At 41.6% G+C, this 20908-nt stretch overlaps 1 protein-coding gene across 3 annotated transcripts in view; it reads right to left on the minus strand.

Moving 5' to 3' along the window:
- nkd2b (NKD inhibitor of WNT signaling pathway 2b) overlaps window positions 1–20908 on the minus strand; it is a 128483-nt gene that overhangs the window by 43738 nt on the left and 63837 nt on the right. Inside the window, exon 1 of one of the 3 annotated variants that reach the window (XM_060850152.1) lies at window positions 7098–7180. The exons of the other annotated variants lie outside the window; for them this stretch is intronic. Within the exon in view, the coding sequence (XP_060706135.1) occupies window positions 7098–7142 (45 nt within the window). The 5' untranslated portion in view covers window positions 7143–7180. Of the gene's footprint in view, window positions 1–7097; window positions 7181–20908 lie in introns of those variants that run through there. 3 annotated transcript variants of the gene reach the window in all.

Consider the following 20908-nt stretch of genomic DNA (forward strand, 5'->3'; position numbering starts at 1 on the left):
GGAGGAACTTTACTGATAGTTTCTGTGCATTTCAAATTTTATAAATACTTGTGCATATTCAGCTCATTACACCCATGCTATACTTCCAGGACTTGATTAGATTCTCTACACAGTATGGAATTAGGCCCTTTGGCCCAATAAGTCCATACCGACTCTCCGAAGAGGAGCCCACCCAGACCCATTCCCCAACCTTATATTTACACCTGACTAATGCACCTAACACTATGGGCAATTTAGCATGGCCAATTCACCTAACCTGCACATGGATTGTGGGAGGAAACCAGAGCACCTGGAGGAAACCCACGCAGACGCAGGGAGAATGTGCAAACTCCACACAGACAGCCACCAGAGGCAGGAATGAACCCGGGTCCTTGGCACTATGAGGCAGTAGCACTAACCACTGAGCCATCCCCTTACTTCCCCAGATCGCTTCTCATATTTTTCTGTTTTTCTCCAGTCCCTATTTACAAACTGTTCTGACTCCAAAATATTTTGTGAGGCCATGAAATGCCTGACCAATTTGCCATTCAAGAAAATTCTCTGAATTTCTCTCTGCATTTGGAAATGAAATGTAATTAATTATTTTTCTCTAACTACCAACTCACTGGCCAGTGGAACATTTCTTATTCACATTTTAGCCTTCAAAGGTTTCCCACAATTTTGCACACCTCTATCTTGATTGCCTCATAACCTTTTGTGTTCTAACAGATGGACTGCCAATGCATTTTAGCGTCTCCCATAGGTACAGCCTCTCACTTCTTATAAATGTGACCTGTGTTTTCTCCACAGCCAGCAATTGCTCAAGGCACGATGTCTGGACATCATATTCTAAGTTAGCCTTGACTGACAAGTTATACATTACATTTATCATTACCTTTTTAAATTGGCACTTTATGATGCTATTCATAAATTTGTTTAAAAATAGAAGTTTATCAATAAGTCACCCGAACTGCCTTGTTCTCTATTCTGATTGTGGTCTCTTGTGCATTCCTGACTTGCGTAGCCCTATCACTGAGTGACCACACTTTCATCCATCCCTTTTATGACATTAAAACATGGGGAAGTTACAGACAGAGCCAAGAACACATAACAGTACAGCACACGTATAAGCCCTTCAGCCCACCATGTCCGTGCTGACCATGATGCCATTCCAAATTAATCCCATCTGCCTACTAATGGTCTGTATTCTTGCCTGCTCATGTGTATGTCCAAACGCCTCTTAGACCTTGCTATCGTGTCTGCTTCTACCACTTCCCCTGGCAACACATTCCAGGCAGGAACCATGCTGTGTGTGAAAAAAACTTGCCTCGTCCATCTCCTTTAAACTTTCTCCCTCTCACCCTAAACCTATGTCCCCCAGTATTTGACATTGTCACCCTGGGAAAGAGACTCTCACTATCCACAGCCTATCCATGCCTCTCATAACTTTATACACTTCTATGCCGCCACCCCTCAGTCTCTTACCCTCTAGCAAAAATAATCAAAGATTGTCTGACCTCTCCTTATAGCTAATACAGCCCAATCCAGGCAACATCCTAATAAACCTCTTTCGAAACCTCTCCAAAGCATCCACATCCTTCCTATAGTGTGATGAGCAGAACCACACACAATAACCAAAATGTCACATAACTAAAATTCTACACAGCCACAACATAAATTCCCAAATTTTATACTCAGTGCCCCAACCAATGAAGGGCAAGCATATTAAACATCTTCTTTACCACCTTACTCACTTGTGTTGCCAATTTCAGGGAGCTATGGATTTGGATCCCAAGATCTTTCTGAACATCAATGCTCCTAAAAAGGTCCTGCCATTTAATGTATACTTTCCTTGCATTTGACCTCCAAAATACATCACCTCATATGTGTCTGGATTAAACTCCATTTGCCCTTTCTCCACCTAATCTTCCAATTGATCTATATCTTGCTGTTTCCTTTGACAAACTCCCTCACTCTCCACAACTCCACCAAGTTTTGTGTCATCTGCAAACTTACTAATCAGACCACTTAACACTGTCACTAAAATCATTTATATATGTTACAAACAAAGATGTCACAGAACTCCAGTCATCCCTCCACAACTACCCTCTGTCTCCCATGATCAAGCCAATTTTACATCCAGCTTATCAACTCATCATGGATCCCATGTGACTTAATCTTCTGAACCAGCCTACCATGTGAGATCTTGCAAAATGCTCTAGTAAACACCATAGACACATTCACTGCTCTACCTTCAAGCATCTTTGTCATTTCCTCAAAAAATTCAATCAAGTTTATGAGACAAGATCTCCCCTGCACATAACCATGCTGACAATCCTTAATAAGTCCTGTCCCTAGGAATCTTCTACAATAATTTCTCTATTGTAAGGCTCACTGGCCTAGAATTTCCTGGAATATGCCTGTTGCCCTTCTTAAACAAAGGAACAATGTTGGCCAATCTCCAGTATCCTTGGACCCTGCCTGTGGCTAACAAAGATACACGATCTTTGTCAAGACTTTAGTCACCTTCTCCCTTGCCTCTCTCAATATCCTGAGATGAATCCCACCAGGCCCTGGGGACTTATGTACCTTAATGTTTCTCAAGCCACTCAATACTATTTCCTTCTTAATATTGACATGCCCTGAAATATCAACATACCCATATCTACTCTTATCATCCCTGTCCTCCTTCTTAGTGAATACTGATGCAAAATATTCATTAAGGACATCATCAACTTCCTCTGACTCTACATGTAAATTTTGTCCTTTGCCCTTGAGCAGACCTACCCTTTCCCGAACTACCCTCTTCTTTAAAATACACATAGAAAATGCCTTCGGATTCTCCTTAATCCTACTTGGTAAGGATATTTATGGCCCCTTTTGGTACTCCTAATTCCTCAATTAAGTTCTCTCCGACTTCCCTTATATTCCAAGAGCCTTGATTGATTTCAGTTTTCTAAACCTTACCTATGCTTCCTTTATCTTTTTGATTAAACTTTTGACATCTCCTGTCATCCAAGGTTCTTCAATCTTGCTATCCTTATCTTTAATCTTCTCAGGACCATGCTGGTCCACTGAACTCTAAGTAAACTGCCTTTTAAAGGACTCCCACATGTCAGATCCTCAAACAGCCACCCCAATCTAATTCCTCCAGTTCTTGCCAAATACTGTTGTAATTAGGCTTTCCCAATTTCCCTAAAGACTGATTTTATCGTTATCCATTTCGATTTTAAAATTTGAATGATCACTATTCCCAAAATACACTCCCACTGAAATTTTGATCACCTGGCCAAGCTCATACCCAAATCCAGTACAGTCTCTTCCCTGGTTGGGCATGTTGTTTCAAGAATCCCTCCTACATACACCTAACAAATTCTGGCCAATCCAAGCCTTTGACAGTAAGGGAGTTCCAGTCAATACTGGGGTAGTTAAAATCACCCATTACAACGACCTTGTTTTCACATCTTTCCATGATGTATCTATATATCTGTTCCTCTGTCTCCTGTTGGCTATTCAGAGGCCTATTGGATAACCATGTTGTGATCATTGCAATTTTCTTATTCCCGAGTTCTACTCATATGGCTTTTCTGGAAGAGATCACATCTCTTGGCGCAACTGTGATATTCTCCTTAGTCAGCAATGCAACTTCCCTTTGTTGTTGTTGTTATGTCCCAATAGTCTTACCAGACCATAGGGGCTGCTCTCATTGAAGAGAAGTGACTGGTAGTGATTTAACCTGAGGGCCACCAGACCTCAGGCACGGGACGAGGCTGAGAAGGAGAGTCCTTCGTTGTAACCTCAAACCAGTGATGGGAATTGAACCCATGCTGTTGGCATCACCACTGCTCTGTAAACCAATGATCCAGCCAACTGAGCTAAACAAATTGCACCTCCCCAAACCCTTTCACCTCACTCCCTATCTCACCCATAACATCTAACCCCTGAGATGCTGAGCGGTCAGTCCTGTCAATCTCTCAAACAAGTTCCTGTAATGACTATAACAGTGCAGTTCCATGTACTGATTCATGTTCAAAGCACATCTCCCTATCTTGTTATAGGGCTTTCATTACTCTGGCGCTGCTTGTTGTTCTTGTTAGACTTACTTGACATAAATACGAGCTTCACCTCAATCCATCCACATGCAGACCTACTATTCTGGCTTCCCCACCACCCACCAAACTAGTTTAAACCCTTCTGGGTGACACTTGCAGACCTCCCTGTACCTTGGGCCAGAAATGACACATATTGCAAAACATAGAAGGGTAAAAAAACAACACGCCGCTGATGGCATGAGGGTTTTTCTTGAAAATCGCCAAGTCAACCTTTTGACAGAATTCTTCATTAAAATTACACAAAGTTTGCAGAAAGGAATTGGCCAAGTGATACATAGCTGGTATGACCCCCACACACATCAGCACACCCACCTAGTTGTTGCTCCCTTGTGTACTTTCAAGGTTCCCCCTAACAATGCAATGTAAATCATTTGACAGGAACAGAATCAACATATGTACCTCTTCAACCCCACTTTCATATTTGGAACAGTTCCCAAGTCAATGACAGGCCTAAACTCTGGCCCTCCCCATGCATTAGAATCTGCACCTGTAACCCACTCAATCGATTATTCTTGCCTGTGGAATTAAAACTACCCAGTGAAATCTGAGAAACCTGTAATCTCTCTTTCTGACCTCTAATGGGGCTCCCTCTTTCTGACAAGTGCTAGTGACTTGCTTCAGTTCAATCTCAGCAAATATCCACAAGATTTTTCTCCCCTGTCCTTGACTTTCCAAAACACTTTTCTCAGACACCTTCTCTTCTGTTAACACCATCGTGAATCATCTGCAGTATGCATGCAAGCCTTTGAAGTCTCCCAGGCAGAGGGAGGTGCATAAACAATTTCCAAATCTTTTGGGAAGCAGCCGTCATTGATCAGGAATTCTAGCAAGGGATGTTTCGGGATTGAAGTACACACACACGGCAAAAAGAGTTTCTTTCTTGTTTCTCTTGCTATGAACAAAAGGGAACTGGCAAAATGACAAGAGCTTGGGCTGGGAGAGAAGGCTTTGTTGCAGGCTAATAGCCAAATGTCTCCTTTGTCACCACAAACCCATCATGTTATCAAGGCTCGTGCGAGATAAAGGACAAGATTATGAAAATAAATCAAAATGATTTAGGCACTAGTTCAGAGGAACAAAAAGACCAACTCCAATTTATGCAGTTTTATAATTGGACTCAGTTGGAGACTGGCAGCTTTACTTAATTAAGAAGTGTCAGGATTAATTTTTTATAAATCTACGGTTGAGATTTGATAAAGTTATGTCTGAACACAGAGGTAATTTCTTGATAAAATTCACAGAATTCTTAGGAATATTATTGGGCAGATGGGAGAGGAAACGCTGGATAAATGTTTCACTGCCTGCTGTTTTCTCACAATGGTCAATTGTAAAGTGCTACAGATTGTTCAAACAAGACTGTAATGCCACAAGGAACTACTCTTCAGTTTACAGGTCTTGCACAGGATACAAAAGCCAGTTCTGACGACGTTCTCTACAAAATCTAGCTGAGTTTTTGTGTGAACAGTGCAAGCTCTCCTTAGAGTGTTCAAAAGATGCACTAGTATGGAGTAGAACATGGAATGCAACAATTTCTGATGAATAAGTAACCCAGGGGCATAACATTTCAGCTCCAAAGAACAGAAACTGACATTTATTCATAGATTTCTACAGTATAAGAGACTACCATTCAGCCTGCCATACAACTGCTGGCTCTTTGAAAGAGCGATATAGTTAGTTCCACTTCACGACAAGTGCAGCCCTATCATTTTTCCTCTTCTAATACTTACACCACTTGAATTTAGCAAGTTACTTTTGAAACTGCTTCAACCACCCTTCCTGCAAATTGATTGCACATCGTCATCACATTTCTAGAACATCATACATGTTCTCAAGAAATTCCAGAGTAATTTACAGACAGGTAGGGCTTTATTGACAGCATAGTGAATATGCTTCAAAGTAGGAAAAAAAGTAATTTTTTTAAATAGCATTGGATAATCATTAATGGAGATGAATTCCCTCTCAATTTTCTTCAAAATAGGCTCATGTAATCTTTTACATCATCCTAAATGGACAGACAGAGCTCTGAATTGTCAGGTCAACCAAAAGATGGCAACTAACAGTGCAGCTCTCCCTTCATATATAGTGCAGCACAGGCCAGATTATGTGTAAGAGGCCTCGGAGTGGAACTTGAAACCCCGACTTTAAGATTCAGGGTTGACTGAAACAAACCGGCAGGTTATAGGCAATCAGCAGCTGGCTCTACATCACTCCCCCATTACCATTCCTATTTCCATTGAAGCCTACGGAATTGATCCAGGAAAGTGGCAACACAGGCTGATAAACCCACTCCTGCACCATCATCAAATTAGCATCCATGTTTCTGCAACACATTCGTATCTGCATTTTAAGGTGGACAGGCTGGATAGGTTGAGATTGTTTTTATTTCCATGTAGGAGATTGAGGGATGACTTTATAGAGGTTTAAAATCATAAGGGGGTAGAGAAAGGGTGAATAGCAGATGTCTTTTCCCTTGCATTGGGGATTTCAAGACCATGGGGCGATTTTTAAGCTGAAAGGAAAAAATTTAGAAAAAACATAAGTGGCAGCTTTTTTTTAACACAGACAACATGAGGAATGAACTTACAGAGGATGTGGTGAATGCAGCTACAGTTACAACATTTAAATAAGAATAAGAATAAGAATTGTTTGGAGAGAATTGTTTGGAGAGATATTGGCCAAGTGCAGGTAAGTGAGATGAGTTCAGTTTGACCAAAGGGTCCGTTTCCATGCTGTATGAAGCTATGACTCTAATTTACTGAGACCAACATGATCAAGACAAGCTCCCTTAAACAGAGTAGGAAAAGACAGGCACGAAGATGCAGGCGTTAAGATTAACATTGACAAAGAACAACATTAAAACAAAGCAATGCCCCTTTTAAATTTTGTTTGTTGTGTGCAACCTATATTTTTCAACAAATAACACTTTTCAATGTCTTGCTCTGAGCAGTGTCTGCAATACCTTTCAGACAGGGACAACACAGCTAGCTTTGTAGTAAATTATCTCACCTCAGCATTCCTCAATGTCAGTGACCAGGGTCCAGCATGTACCATTTAAATTAGTAGATTATAATCTCAGACAAATCAAATGTCCAAAAAACTGGATTTGGGTTACATTCGGGAAAGCTTCTGTGCAATGAAGCTTTGAAACCGACTGCTCTGATTTACTTAATACACGCACACACATAAATCAAAAATCAGAAGAGAGAGCCAGTTGACTGTTCCCAAGATCTGTGGAATCATTGCCGATCGCCTTTCAACTCCACCATTTCCAGCCTTTCATGTAGAATCAGGTTGCAGGGCAGCTGTCATCGCTTGGAGGGGAAGAATAAAGGACCAGGTGACATCAGCCCAATCTCTGCAACGACTCCCATTGCCAGCAAACCTCCCCTTTGCATTCCCAAGGAGCCAGTAACACTACAGAGCTTTGTTCAACACTTCCCTTCAGAAAGGTGACCTTTATGAGCTACTCATTTCAGTCAACAGGTCAATAAGGAACATTGTACTAAATGCACAGGAGTTTCCTAAACAACACAATCTTGTGGATAAAAGTCAATGGGGTGGGCAGCAGTGTGAAGAGAGGACCGGAAGTCATTGATCTGATAACAGTACTTCAATGAAAGATAATCTACACTTTAAAAGGTGACCAGTGAGCTCCATTATCACCCTATGTTTTATGCCCAACAAACTGCACATTTGCCATTCATGTTTCCAGATGAAAGATTTTTTTAAAAAACAAGAGTACAAGAGTGGGCCAATTCAGATTTCAAGCTGAAACTTTCAGAATGAAACAAGCATTCCTGTTGAAATATGTCCAAAGACTTCTCAATTTCTTCATAAATTGTTAATGTGCAATTTTCGCTGAAATTCTTAAATAATTTATTTCTATCAAAGAGTCAATGAAAACAAAGAAAAATAACATTGTTTAACCACAGAACAGAATTAGATTATTGCCATATTTTGTAGACAATGGAAAATGGATATGTAATCAATGTCTTCTCTCTCGCTCAGCTCTGGGGGTCTGACCTTATCTGGCTCCATTCCCAGAGCCATCCAAGTGTAGTATAGCATCTTTCTGGAGATGCTCCCTTCCTAGTGCACTCAGTCTCTTCCAAACTTATCCTTGACTCTGGGGAGAATTTCTCTTACACTGTTTCAAAAAAAAAGAGGAGGATCTTGTATGTCCAATTACTGCACTGAAGAATCAGACTACTTGTATTTTAATCACTGGTGTGGGGCTCAAACTCTCAACCTTTTGACTAAGAGGTGACACTCTAAGTATCGCCATTGCATCATCATAGCCCAGATCTTTTATGCCATTATTAATATTAATACCATTCCATTACTTGCCTCAGCTATGCTGCCTTCTGCCAGTTCATTCAGCATTTGGTTTCCTTTGGCTGAAAGAAACTTGCTTTGGACTCCAGTGTCATCTTGCAACCAATTCCATTTCCCTCCTGATCAGTGGTTTAGGTCAAATCCAAAGTGCAAAATTGTACATTGCATCCATTACCATGTGCATTCATCTTGCAACTCCACCACAATTAACTGGTTCCCCCCAGGCCCTGCTCACACCCATTCAGAAATCTTTACCCACACTTCTAACATCTCTTACATCACCATTCTATGATGTGGAGGTGCAGTGTTGGACTGGGTTGGACAACGTAAAAATTCATATGACACCAGGTTACAGTCCAACGAGTTTATTTGAAAACACTAGCTCTGATCTTCATCAGGTGTAGTGAGAGAGGAGGTATCAGACACAGAATTTAAAAGTAAAAGATCAAAGGATATACAACTGATGCATATGTTTGGTTTATTTAGGTTTGTTTAATGCATTTGCATCAGTTGTATAATCTTTTACTTAGGAATTCTGTATCTAATGCCTCCTCTCTCACTACACCTGATGAAGGAACAATGCTCTGAAAGCTATTGTTTTCAAATAAACTTATTGGACTATGACCTGGTGTCATGTGATTTTTGACCATCGTCATTCTAAAGCTCTAAGATTGCCCATGTTCTTTCCCACTCAGGTCTGGTTATTCAGCGCTGACCTTGTTATATTTACAGCTAAGATTTTTCATCAGTGGTGGAGATCAAGGGTTTTGGAGAAAATGCACAAAGGTGGGCAGTAGGAATGTTGGTTCTACCATTATATTACTGAAAGGCGGAGCAGGCTTGAGAAGCTGAATGTTCCTATTTCGTATGGTCTTATTGGTCCCCATTAGCTCAGTTTATCTCAGGACAGTGATTTTAAAATCCTTCTCTTCACCTTTAAACGTGCCCACAGGCTTGCTCTACCATTTAAGTTGTTTCCTCCCTTTGTGTCTTCAGTTAGCCCTATGTCTCCTATCTCACCATTGAGGAAACTGCCCTGAATAACCTCAGTCATACTCCTTGGAAATGCTTCTCAAAATCCCACTCTTGAATCTGAGATAGCTGTACTCCTTCAAATTCTGATCTCTTGCACACTCATTACTGGACCATTGGCAGCCATGCTTTCACTAAAGCAGGCCCTAAATGCTAGAATTCTCTCACTTAACCTCTCCTGCTGCCACTCCACCTTTGAAATACCCCTTAAAATGCTCTCTTTTTGACTAGGTTTTTGGTCTTCCATCCAAACATCTCTACACAGTGTATTATTATGTTTGATCATTCCCCTATCTTGGGATGTTTTAATATGCCAGAGGCATCCTATTGGTTGAAAACTTAGAACAGAAGGGGTGAGGATTGGAGAAATCTCATTTACATTATGCTTATTTAATTCAGGTAATTAAAAAATATAAATGGAAACACATTCATTTATGAAATCACATTAAAACAAAGCTCTGTGATTTTGCAATGCATCTTAAAAGTGGAAATACAACATTTGTTGTTCCCTAAAGTGAAAGGAAATTAAAATAGCTCAGAGCTTCAGGCAATCTAAAAAGATCACAAAGATTTGAAGATATTTATTACTTCAAAATCCTGAAACCAGTTTATAGTCTGCTCCGGTTTACCAAATAGTTCTAGGTCAAGGTGAAAAAAAATGCATTTATCAGAATACTTTATTGACCAAAATGATTTTATATCAAAGTTACATTTTAAATTTAATACACAAATTCCACTCAAGACTTGAATCAACGTTTACAAGTAATCAATAAATAAATAAATAAATCATTTTACACAATCAGTTTCCATCTTTTGACGTATTTGCTACTGAAGGAATCAAGCGAATACACTTAGTCTGTTTCCTTCACAAACTGATGGACCCTTGTAACACCTCACAAACTTTAGCTGCTTTCAAAACAATTGCATACAGACTTGTAAAGGAAATAGCCATATTGCTATTTGGCCTCTTTGGCTGAATAATTGATTTTTGTCATCTCTTCAACTCTAATCACTCCACAAAATAGCTTAGCTTTCAAGTTTTTGTTCTGCTGCTACGACCAAAGGATAGACTTTTGACCTTTGACCTGGGGCCACATAGGCATCATAGGTTTTGCACTAATTCTCCTTGAATATATCAATTCGAGTGTGGGGAGCCACCATCTCAGAAGGTAATGCAGCCTGCAGTTCAGGTAATAGCTGAGGTGCCCTCCTTGGTTGAGATTCAACTTATTAAAAACCAGTAAAGTGCCCTCCACAGCCTCGTCACCATTGTGTGAGGGGAGCCCACTGTTGAACCACAGCTGTGGTCAGGCAAGTGAGGAGGATCTCAAAGACCTCTCTGGCCTGCTAATGTGGTAAGTAGCCTCTGAGCAGCTGCTCTCGTCCCCAGCATCTTGCTGGAGGAGTGGGCATTTGGTGCTGAAGGATTTACCTTTAGGTCAACTATAAACTTTCAGTTGTCCAATGATACTAAGCCTCATTGGCCTTTAACAAGGTCAATTGTTTATTACAACCTGCAGGAACATTGGCTGTGGTTGGGATGGTGCTGATCAAATTGTACACCTACCCTTTGCCATAATTACCCCATATGGGGCTAAGTGCTCTGCACTAAATGACAGGGAAGTGAAGGGAGTGCTGGCAGCAGAAGCTCACCAACTATTTGAAAAGTAGTCTGAAACCAAAGTGTTTTTTAAAATTAATTCATGGGCATCACTGGCTGGACCAGCATTTATTTGCCCATCCCTAATTGCCCTGAGGGCAAGTTAAGAGGGCTCTTGAATCACGTCATCCAGATCAGGTAAGAATGGAAGATTTCCTTCCTTAAAGGACATTGGTGAACCACATGGTTTTTTTCTTGATAATCGCCAATGGTCATCATCAAACTCTTAATTCCAGATTATTATTGCATTCTAATTCCATCATCGGACATGGTGGGATTTGAACCTAGGTCCCCAGAACATTACCTACATCTCTGGATTAATGGTCCAGTGGTAATACCACTAGGCCTTTGTCTACCATGCCATCTTCTAGTAAGGGGATGGTCTGCCCTTTTAGATGGGCACAGAAGAGCAAGCACTACAGCTTGAAAAAGAACGAGAAAATGAATCCTGATCACTAAAACAGACTAGTTGGTCATTTATCTCAATGCTGTATTGCACAAGCTGCCTGTCACATTTCCCAGAGTAGTGCCAACACATAAACAACACTTAACAGCCTATGAAATGTTTTGGGATGTACAGGGTCAGTGAGAGATAAACAAAAATCCTTTCTCTTCTTTTCCTTTTGTGCAGTTTAAGCCACTATTGCCAATTGTTCTTTCTTTCAAACCAGGAGCTTAGCCTGTGGTTTAATTACAACCTCTGGATCTGAAGCTCTGTTTCCCTTTATTTAAAAAAAAGACACGTCTGGCACTCAAACCCTGATATATAAGTAGCTCGTCTCAGCATCCAGCAGCTATTTCCTCCAAATTGAGGGTCTGTCATCTCTCCAAGAAGTTTTACACCAGCCCCAGATGGGAACAGCATTTCCCCATTGGCTGGCGTCCATTTCCCTTCCTCCCACCTCCCTCTCCCGCTTCCCTCCCTTGCCAGCAGTTATCAAAGCCAGGATTTGCTTTCAGTGACTATAGTGTTTGGAAATGGAAAAAAAAATAAAATTCGCTTCAAAGTTCAGCCCCATCACTATTCTCAGTACATTACCTAAACAATCAGCACATCCAACATGTCAAGTCATTCCCACAGAGGAGATTTTGGTGCATTTCCAATTGTATATGCATACCATAACATATATAAAAACATACCGCCAACACAAGTCAAGGCACTGGGCAGCCTTCAAACACTTTTAATCACTGCAACAGCTGGATCAAATCTCAGTGAAGGCAACAAGGTCAGTCTCAGTGGTGTGTAGTGTGCAAAGGCTTTTGGCAGAGCTTCTAAGCTGCTTAGTAGTCAAGGAGCAGCTACATTAAAGCAGCAAACATCACAAGGATAACGATTCACTCCCGACACCGAGCCCATAACAAAACGCATCTCTTCACTGTTTTAACACAGACCTTTCTTCCCTTCAACTCTATAGTCTCAAGCGTTGCCCAAACATGACAATTTGGATGCTCGTAAAATTTCAGTCATTTTAACCACTGCAGACTAGAGAATGCACATACTTTCGGGTGGAAATACTTAAAGAAGAATGGGTATCATTATGGGGTGTCCTGCTCACTCAAAACTTAATTGAATATAGTCCAATTACAATTAACAGGCAATCAAAACTAACACGGTGGGCAGAAACATGCATGAGTGTGTATACACACACACACACACACACACACACACACACACACACACACACACACACACACACACACACACACACACACACACACACATTCTCAACATTATCCATCCAACCTTCTGTGCGGAATGCCAGCCTCCATGAATGTTCTTTTTTGCAACCTTTGAGGTTGTTTGTAAATTAAATAAATAAGGCCAGTCTTTGAATTTTATTTCACAATCTTTCATCCACAGGACAGAATGAAATTTATTACTGCAGAACTCGCCCCAAGGGATGTTGTTCAAATTGAATTACAGCAAGGTCACCACAGCACCTCAGTCCATCTGGAAATGTAGTGATGAAACTTCCAAAATTATAGCAGAAAATGTTTGTGCGATCTCTACTAGGTTGCAAAGACAGCACTCATTAGATTAGATTACTTACAGTGTGGAAACAGGCCCTTCGGCCCAACAAGTCCACACCCACCCGCCGAAGCGAAACCCACCCATACCCCTACAGTTACCCCATTACCTAACACTACGGGCAATTTAGCATGGCCAATTCACCTGACCCGCACATCTTTGGACTGTGGGAGGAAACCGGAGCACCCGGAGGAAACCCACGCAGACACGGGGAGAACATGCAAACTCCACACAGTCAGTCGCCTGAGTCGGGAATTGAACCCGGGTCTCAGGCGCTGTGAGACAGCAGTGCTAACCACTGTGCCACCGTGCCGCCCACCTGCCACCGTGCCGCCAAACAGGAGCACCCAGTCACCAATCTTGTCCTACAGATTCTCCTCAGTTCAATAAATATGAAACAAAAAGGAATTTAGGTACAGTCTACACTGAGCCAATAAAGTGGTGGTACAGAGTCTAAGGCCGAATGGCCTGATTATTTTGCTAAATTGTGTCATTATTTGTATGCTCTTAATGTGCATACAGTACTGTGCAGTTTCCATTTCTGTTCAGTAATGAGTCAGATCAGTAATGAGTCTACACTCCTATTTTTAAAAAAGCATTTCTTGATCCCAACAGCAATCGTACAACACTGCAGATTATTGATCTTGCTGAAGTGGTTCAAGTTGAAATGAAGGATCTCCTCTCTCTCATATGTAATTAAAAGATGAAGAAGAAAATCAACTGCTTGAAAAATGGCCTGATGGCACAGAAATACATTATGGTGGTAAATTACGTAAATTGACAGGTGGAGAAGACATTTCTGTTGTGAGCTATGCAAATCTTGGAAAGGGAACACATGTATAACAGGTTTATCCATCATTCAAATGAAGCGTAAAACTTCTCGTAGTTTTAGATTACCTTTGGAGTTCAAAAAGGAAAAAATTTAAAGTCACCTTATTAAACCAGAAATATTCCACTACTACAGTTTTCTAAGTACCATGAAAATCCAAAGAAATAGATTGAACAAGATTTCTGGAGGAAAGTAGTGACCACACTAACAAATTGCTATGAAAAGTTTTGATTCTGCCTTTAAACTTTCAAACCAGAACCTTTGGAATTCTTTCATTACCAATGCCCAATGCTTATGGTGGAGTCGGCAGGAAAGAAGGATTCAGTTTTATTACGTGCATTTGTGAAAGGCAAGGCATCACTAGCAATGTCAACATTTATTACTCATTCCCAACTGCCTGAGAAAATGGTGTACCAACTTCTAGAAACTCTGCAGTCAACATAGTCATGAGGGAACCCCAGGATTTGAATTAAGCGGCAATGAAGAACTTGCTTCAAAGTTTTTTGATGAGTCGCTGTAATCCACCTTGTTAAAGGTTGGACCGTACACCCCCTAACTACCAATGGCAGAGGAAGCAATTGTTTTAAGATGATGGATGAATTGTAAATAAAGTGTGGTACTTTCTCCCATGGGCTGCACGGTGGCACAGTGGATCGCACTGCTGCCTCACAGCGCCAGAGACTCAGGTTCAATTCCGGCCTTGGGCGACTTGCTGTGTGGAGTTTGCACATTCTCCCCACGTCTGCGTGGGTTTCCTCCAGGTGCTCCGGTTTCCTCCCACAATCCAAAAATGTGCAGGTCAGGTGAATTGGCCATGCTAAATTGCCCGTAGTGTTAGGTGAAGGGGTAAATGTAGGGGAATGGGTCTGGGTGGGTTGCGCTTCAGCGGGTTGGTGTGGACTTGTTGGGCCTGTTTCCACACTGTAAGTAATCTAATCTAAAATGGTGTCCAGCTACAAGTGTTGTCAGGGCTACATTCAGCCTGGTACACTCATTTCCACCTGCAAAACCAGGTCAAGGTGTTAAATTACACAAGACGGCCATTAACTAATGAAATGAATAGTTGCTAAGAATTGCTTTACAGAGTGGTAAGGATGTGGAGTACATGAGTACATCCTTGTACATGAAGTGATTGCAGCAGATGAAACTAATTAATTTAAGAGGAAGTTCAGTACATTCTTGAGGGAGAATGGAATCGATGGAAAAGGAGGAGTGTAAGCACTGATATGGGATATTTGGAGCTAATGGCGTGTTAAGCTGTGCTGTCGGTTCGATACTAAAGTTCCATCTATTTCACCTTCTATCATCCTAGCAGCTACATCATGATAGGATGGTGATAGCAATCAATCTCCATCAATTAGTCTACACCAGACCCACACGACACAAGGAAGATTCCAACAGTGGGATCTTTGGGAACTAAAGATCCAAAGTCACCTATTCATTGCTCTCCAGCATGCTACATTTACCACATGTCATGTCTCAAGTTACTCATATACCATATCCAAAGGTCTTATTTAAATTAATCTAATTCATGCATGAATGAATGAATTCCAATGACTTTCACTGTCTCCCTCGGCAACCTGCTCCACAGTAAAGCAAGTTACTTTGAAAGAAAGAGGAACAGGGAATAAACTTGTCAAATCAGTCCAAAAAAACTGTGTGGGAAACAATTTAACAGCTTTAATAGTGTGTTAGCTCCATTTCTGGCCACTGCAGTACATTCCTGCTCTGTGCTTGGCCCATGCACAGAGCTTATGGTACGTGCAGAATGGCTGATAAAGCTTAAAGGGATTTGTTACACATTCCAAGGACCTTCTGAAAAATTCTTGCCCCCATGCTGTGACAAACTCTGGTCACCAGCTGGGCCATAGCCCCAGAGTTACATGTGAGGAGCGTACAAGGGCAACAGCAAATGAGGCACCCTGGAGCTCACTGCCAGTTCCTGTCGGTCAGTTTCTCGATTAGCACATTTTGTATGGCTCGGCATCTGGGGTTTAGCTTTGTATCATTTACACAAGTGGGAAACCCAACAGCAGAAGAGTTAAGTTGGCTTTCTAGGATTTACTATCGTGGAGTGAGGTGGAAAAGAACCATCCGTTCCATGCGTTTTATGAAATAAAGAACTGAGCAGAGCAACAGGCATGCCAAATGTATCTCAGAGCAGCACATTTCTGGCAACAAAGGAGCAAACATGCGATTGGAAGTCATTCAGTGACTCAAGGGCTCCAGCCTCCTCCTCTCCCATTTCTCCCATGACAAATGTTCAGCAGCCAAAATTAATCTGTCTCATCTGGGCTTTTGCCCAATAACTACCCCTCCCCCCACCCCCCCCAAACCCCACTATCAATTTCCAAACCGTGAGGTAAACAGAATCGGAAAATCTCATAGCATTTTGAGCAGACAGTTCACTAAACATCCACTAGATCTCCAGTCTACAAATGGACAAGTCCCAAAATACAATGAGGTTGCCTTGAAGAAAAAATAGACATGCAAACAAGCACAATTACTGGTACTGGGGATCAATAAAAAGACATTTTCTCTCAAGTTTTCATCACAGCAATTAATGAGTATCCATTTAGAACTGATAGGTACACAATAGTTATGAAACAAACTTCACACAGAACAATGACACATTAATCTGCATGAAAATAGTTTCAGAACAACTATAATGCCGACCAATACCAATTGCAAATGATCAGGAAAAGGCTATTCAGTCCCATTTAACTGTTCCACTGTTTGGTCACATAATGATTGATCTCATGAATAGGAAGAGTTTAGACGGATATGAGCCAAATGCTGGCAAATGGGACTAGATTAATTTAGGATATCTGATTGGCATGGATGAGTTGGACCAAATGGTCCGTACTGTACAACTCTATGACTATCTGTACCTCAACTCCATTCCAATGGAAAACAGTCCATGTTTCAGGCATCTATTGTGATGTCAATAGCCTTAATGAAATGGAAGCCAAGACTCACTGTGTTTCCATTGGCAGCATACAATAAGTTAGCACTAGACAAGTGTAACAAATTATGCACTGGTTTTGTGATTTGTATTTCGACTGAAACCTACGATGATAGATCAGAGTTGAAATGTTGCTCCTCCAGGTCAGAGTGGAAACATTATAATGTTGACAGAATACCAAAGTGTATATTCTAAAAAATTAAGGGGAAATAAATGATCTTGCAATTACAGACTGCCTTTCAACATGTTGCTCTTACAGACATGGAAAACTTTTGGAGTATAGTTGCTGTTGTTATATCAAATACGAGCTAGCTTGTGCACAGAAAGCTCACACAAAGTCGCACTAACAAGACAAGCCTCAGGCGACTGTCTGTGTGGAGTTTGCACATTCTCCCCTTGTCAGCGTGGGTTTCCTCCCACAGTCCAAAGGTGTGAAAATTAGGTGAATTAGCAATCGGAAATTGCCAATAGTTTCCAGGGATGAGCAGGCTAGGTGGATTAGCCATGGGAAGTGTAGGGTTACAGGGATAGAGTAGGGGCCTTCATCTGGATGGGATGCTCTTCAGAGTCATGTGGACTCGTTAGGCCATGTGGCCTGTTTCCACACTGTGGGGATTCTATGATTCTATGAAGACATGTTCTTGTACATGATTCACAAGTTCTTAGCATGCAGGCACTGCAAGTACTCAGGAAAGCAAATGAATTGTCGGCCTTCATTGGAGAGGGAATGGCCCATAAAGGTAGGAAAGACATGCAACAACTGTACAGTGCATTTGTGAGACTGCATCTTGAGTATTGTGTGCAGTTAGGGTCTCCATGTTTGGCAAGTGATATACTCAGATGGAAAGCAGTTTTAAGAAGGTTCACTAGACTGATTCCTGAAATTAAGGAATTATCATGCAAAAATGGATCGAGGAGGTTGGACCTATACTCACTGAAGTTTAGAAAAATGAGAAGTGTTTTTTTTAGATTTTTAGATTAGGTTCCCTACAGAGTAGAAACAGGCCCTTCAGCCCAACCAGTCCACACCGACCCATTTCCCACTCACTAATGCACCTAACACTATGGGCAATTTGGCATGGCCAATTCACCTAACCTACACATCTTTGGACTGTGGGAGGAAACCGGAGCACCTGGAAGAAACCCAAGCAGACACAGGGAGAATGTGCATACTCCACACAGACAGTCGCCCGAGGCTGGATTCGAACCTGGGTCCCTGGTGCTGTGAATGATAGAGTAGATGTAGAGGGGATATTTCCTCATGTGGGGGAATCTAGGACTAGGGCAAACTTTAAAAATAAGGGCTTTCCTATTTAAGAAATGAGGCAGATTTGAGAGGGCAGTTAGTCGTTCAAGTTATCCTCCACTTGGAGCAGAAGTGATGGAATTAATTCCCCCTCAAATATATTAAACTTTTGATGAAGGAGTCGAAGACTGAGGGTGATAGGCAGGAAAGAATGGAGGCCTCCATCAGATATTAGTGAATGATGGAGCAGGCTAAATGAGTCAAATGGGTTATTCCTGCCTGTTTCTTGTGATCTTATGACTAGCTGAACACTGAAATAGTGAAGTTGACAAATAAATAGAAATCAAGGATTATATATGCAAGTCTACAAGTTGCACAAATGCTAGATGGTGTAAATATATATTATCCAGTCACACACATACACACACTTTAGACCGATAAAGGAAAACTTAGCAACTCAATGGCTGAGATGTGTTCATATGTCATGAATACGCATTTCCGATTGCTCATCTGTGAACTAAGTTGGGCAATCAATCGAACAGTAGAACTTCTGCCACTCTCCCAGACATTTTGCTTGGACAAAAGGGAAAATTGTTCTGGTCTCCATTTGTTGAAAGGGACATTGAGACACCAGAGAAGAGGCAAACTAGATTTACAAGGGCAATACCAGGAGGATGCACCCTTCAAGAAAGGCAGAACAGACAGGATTCTTTCTTGTGAAACCAAGATGTGACCTTACAAAGGTTGGCACAGTGGCACAGTGGTTAGCACTGCTGCCTCACAGCACCAGGGACCTGGGTTCAATTCCAACCTCAGATAATTGTCTGTGCAGAGTTGGCACACGCTTCTCGTGACCACATTGGTTTCCTCCGGGTGCTCCAGTTTCCTTTCACAGTCCAAAGATGTGCAGGTTAGATGGATTGGCCATGCTAAATGCAAGGTTATATGGATAGGTAGGGGGGCTGGGTCTGGCTGGGATGCTCTTCGGAGGATTGGTGCAGACTTGATGAGCTGAATGGCCTCTTCCTGCACTGTAGGGATTCCATGATTCTAGGTCTTTAAATCAGGATAAAGGTTTGGTAGGGTAAACATAAAGAGGATGTTCCAAGTTCTGAAAGAGACCAAAACTAGTGGCAATAAATATAAAAGACATTACTAATTCCAATAGTGAATCCAAAGAGAACATTGCCAACCAGTGTGGAACTTCATTGATTAGTTGAAGAGACTGGCATAGATACATTTGGGGAAAGCCAGAAAGCGCGAGGGAGAAGAGATAAGCATGCTCGTAGGATTAAGTGAAAAATGGAAATTCAACATGTGGTGCCAACTGGCAAATTTCTGCACTGTAAATTCTATGTAAAATTCAAACACAAAAATCACACAACACAAGGTTGTGTGATTTTTAATTTTGTGCACCCCAATCCATCACCGGCATCTCCAAATCAAAAATTCAAATATGTTGTGAAGTTAAATATTGGCAGCTTTTGATAAAAGGCAAAAAGATGCACTACTCCCATCGCAACAGATTACAGAGAAAATCTAGACATTTCGTAAGGCTGGAAATTGAGTGGCATATTGTGAATTAATTGAACTCATATAATTCCCTCAGGAGAATGATAACTACAGTTCATGGCTTTTCTCCAAGGAACCTTGAAATCACAGTCCTGGGATCATCCTGGAAAGCAAACCATCATCATAAAGCCCTCCTCCACACTGGCTTTCAACAATAAGCATCAGGAGCTCATGGATTTCTGTGTCACCAGAATTATCTGTGACTATTTGATCTGTTTCCTCTGCTGCATCTGTCCCTTCTAGTTCATCTTCCATTAACTCTCCCTTCTCTAGCCCAAGCACTGAGCTTGCATTTTTTTTTAAATATATGGTTTCTCTCCAACCTTCCTCATGCCATCTCTGAACTCATATACATGAGATCCGCATCCTGAGAGTGCCTGGGTGATTTGGCAAGTGATGGTGAAAATTTCAAATCTGATGTCAGGAGACAGTGGCCTAACTGAGGCTGGTGGGGACAGATGTGAATGGTAAACGGAACCTTTTGGAAGCAGAAAGCTTGAACAGATTTTAATGGAGGCTGCAACAGTCATCTTTATTTCTTCATTCTTTCATGGGCCATTTGTTGCTCATCCCTAACTGCCCATGAACAGAATGGTTCGCAAAGTCATTTCAGAGGGCAATGAAAAGTCAATCAAATTTCTGTGGGTGTAGAGTCACATGTAGACCAGACAGAGTAAGGGTGGCAGATTTCCTCCCTATTGGACATTCGATAAGAAGAGGAAGAAAGACAGTTTTGTGGCTTCATTGCTGTGAATGAATGATGGTGTTAGGATCAGAGGGTGGTGTTTGGGCTTGTAATTGTTGAGAAGCGGTGAGTCAGAAAGCTGGCTCTCAGTGACACTGCCTGATGTCAGTTTTGTTCAATCAAGCCCTGAGTGCTTATAAATGAGGAGCCTCCATGGGGGTTCAACAATCCCCGGGGCAGCCCTAAAGCAAATCCTATGCCTCTATCTTAGTACATATCAGTCCTCAGTTGGCATCAGGGTGAGGGGTCACCCACAAACCTTCCCACGATCAACCTAAACTGGTGCAGAGGTCGGAAAATGGTAGGACTTACCACTTGCCATCTTCACCCCTAATTAAAGCCCCCGCCACCAAAATCACCAGATGGGAGGACATTAAATTCCAACCACGTTCTGAGTTCATGGG

Source organism: Hemiscyllium ocellatum, chromosome 34 (genome assembly GCF_020745735.1).
Source record: "Hemiscyllium ocellatum isolate sHemOce1 chromosome 34, sHemOce1.pat.X.cur, whole genome shotgun sequence".
Taxonomy (NCBI): Eukaryota; Metazoa; Chordata; class Chondrichthyes; order Orectolobiformes; family Hemiscylliidae; genus Hemiscyllium; species Hemiscyllium ocellatum.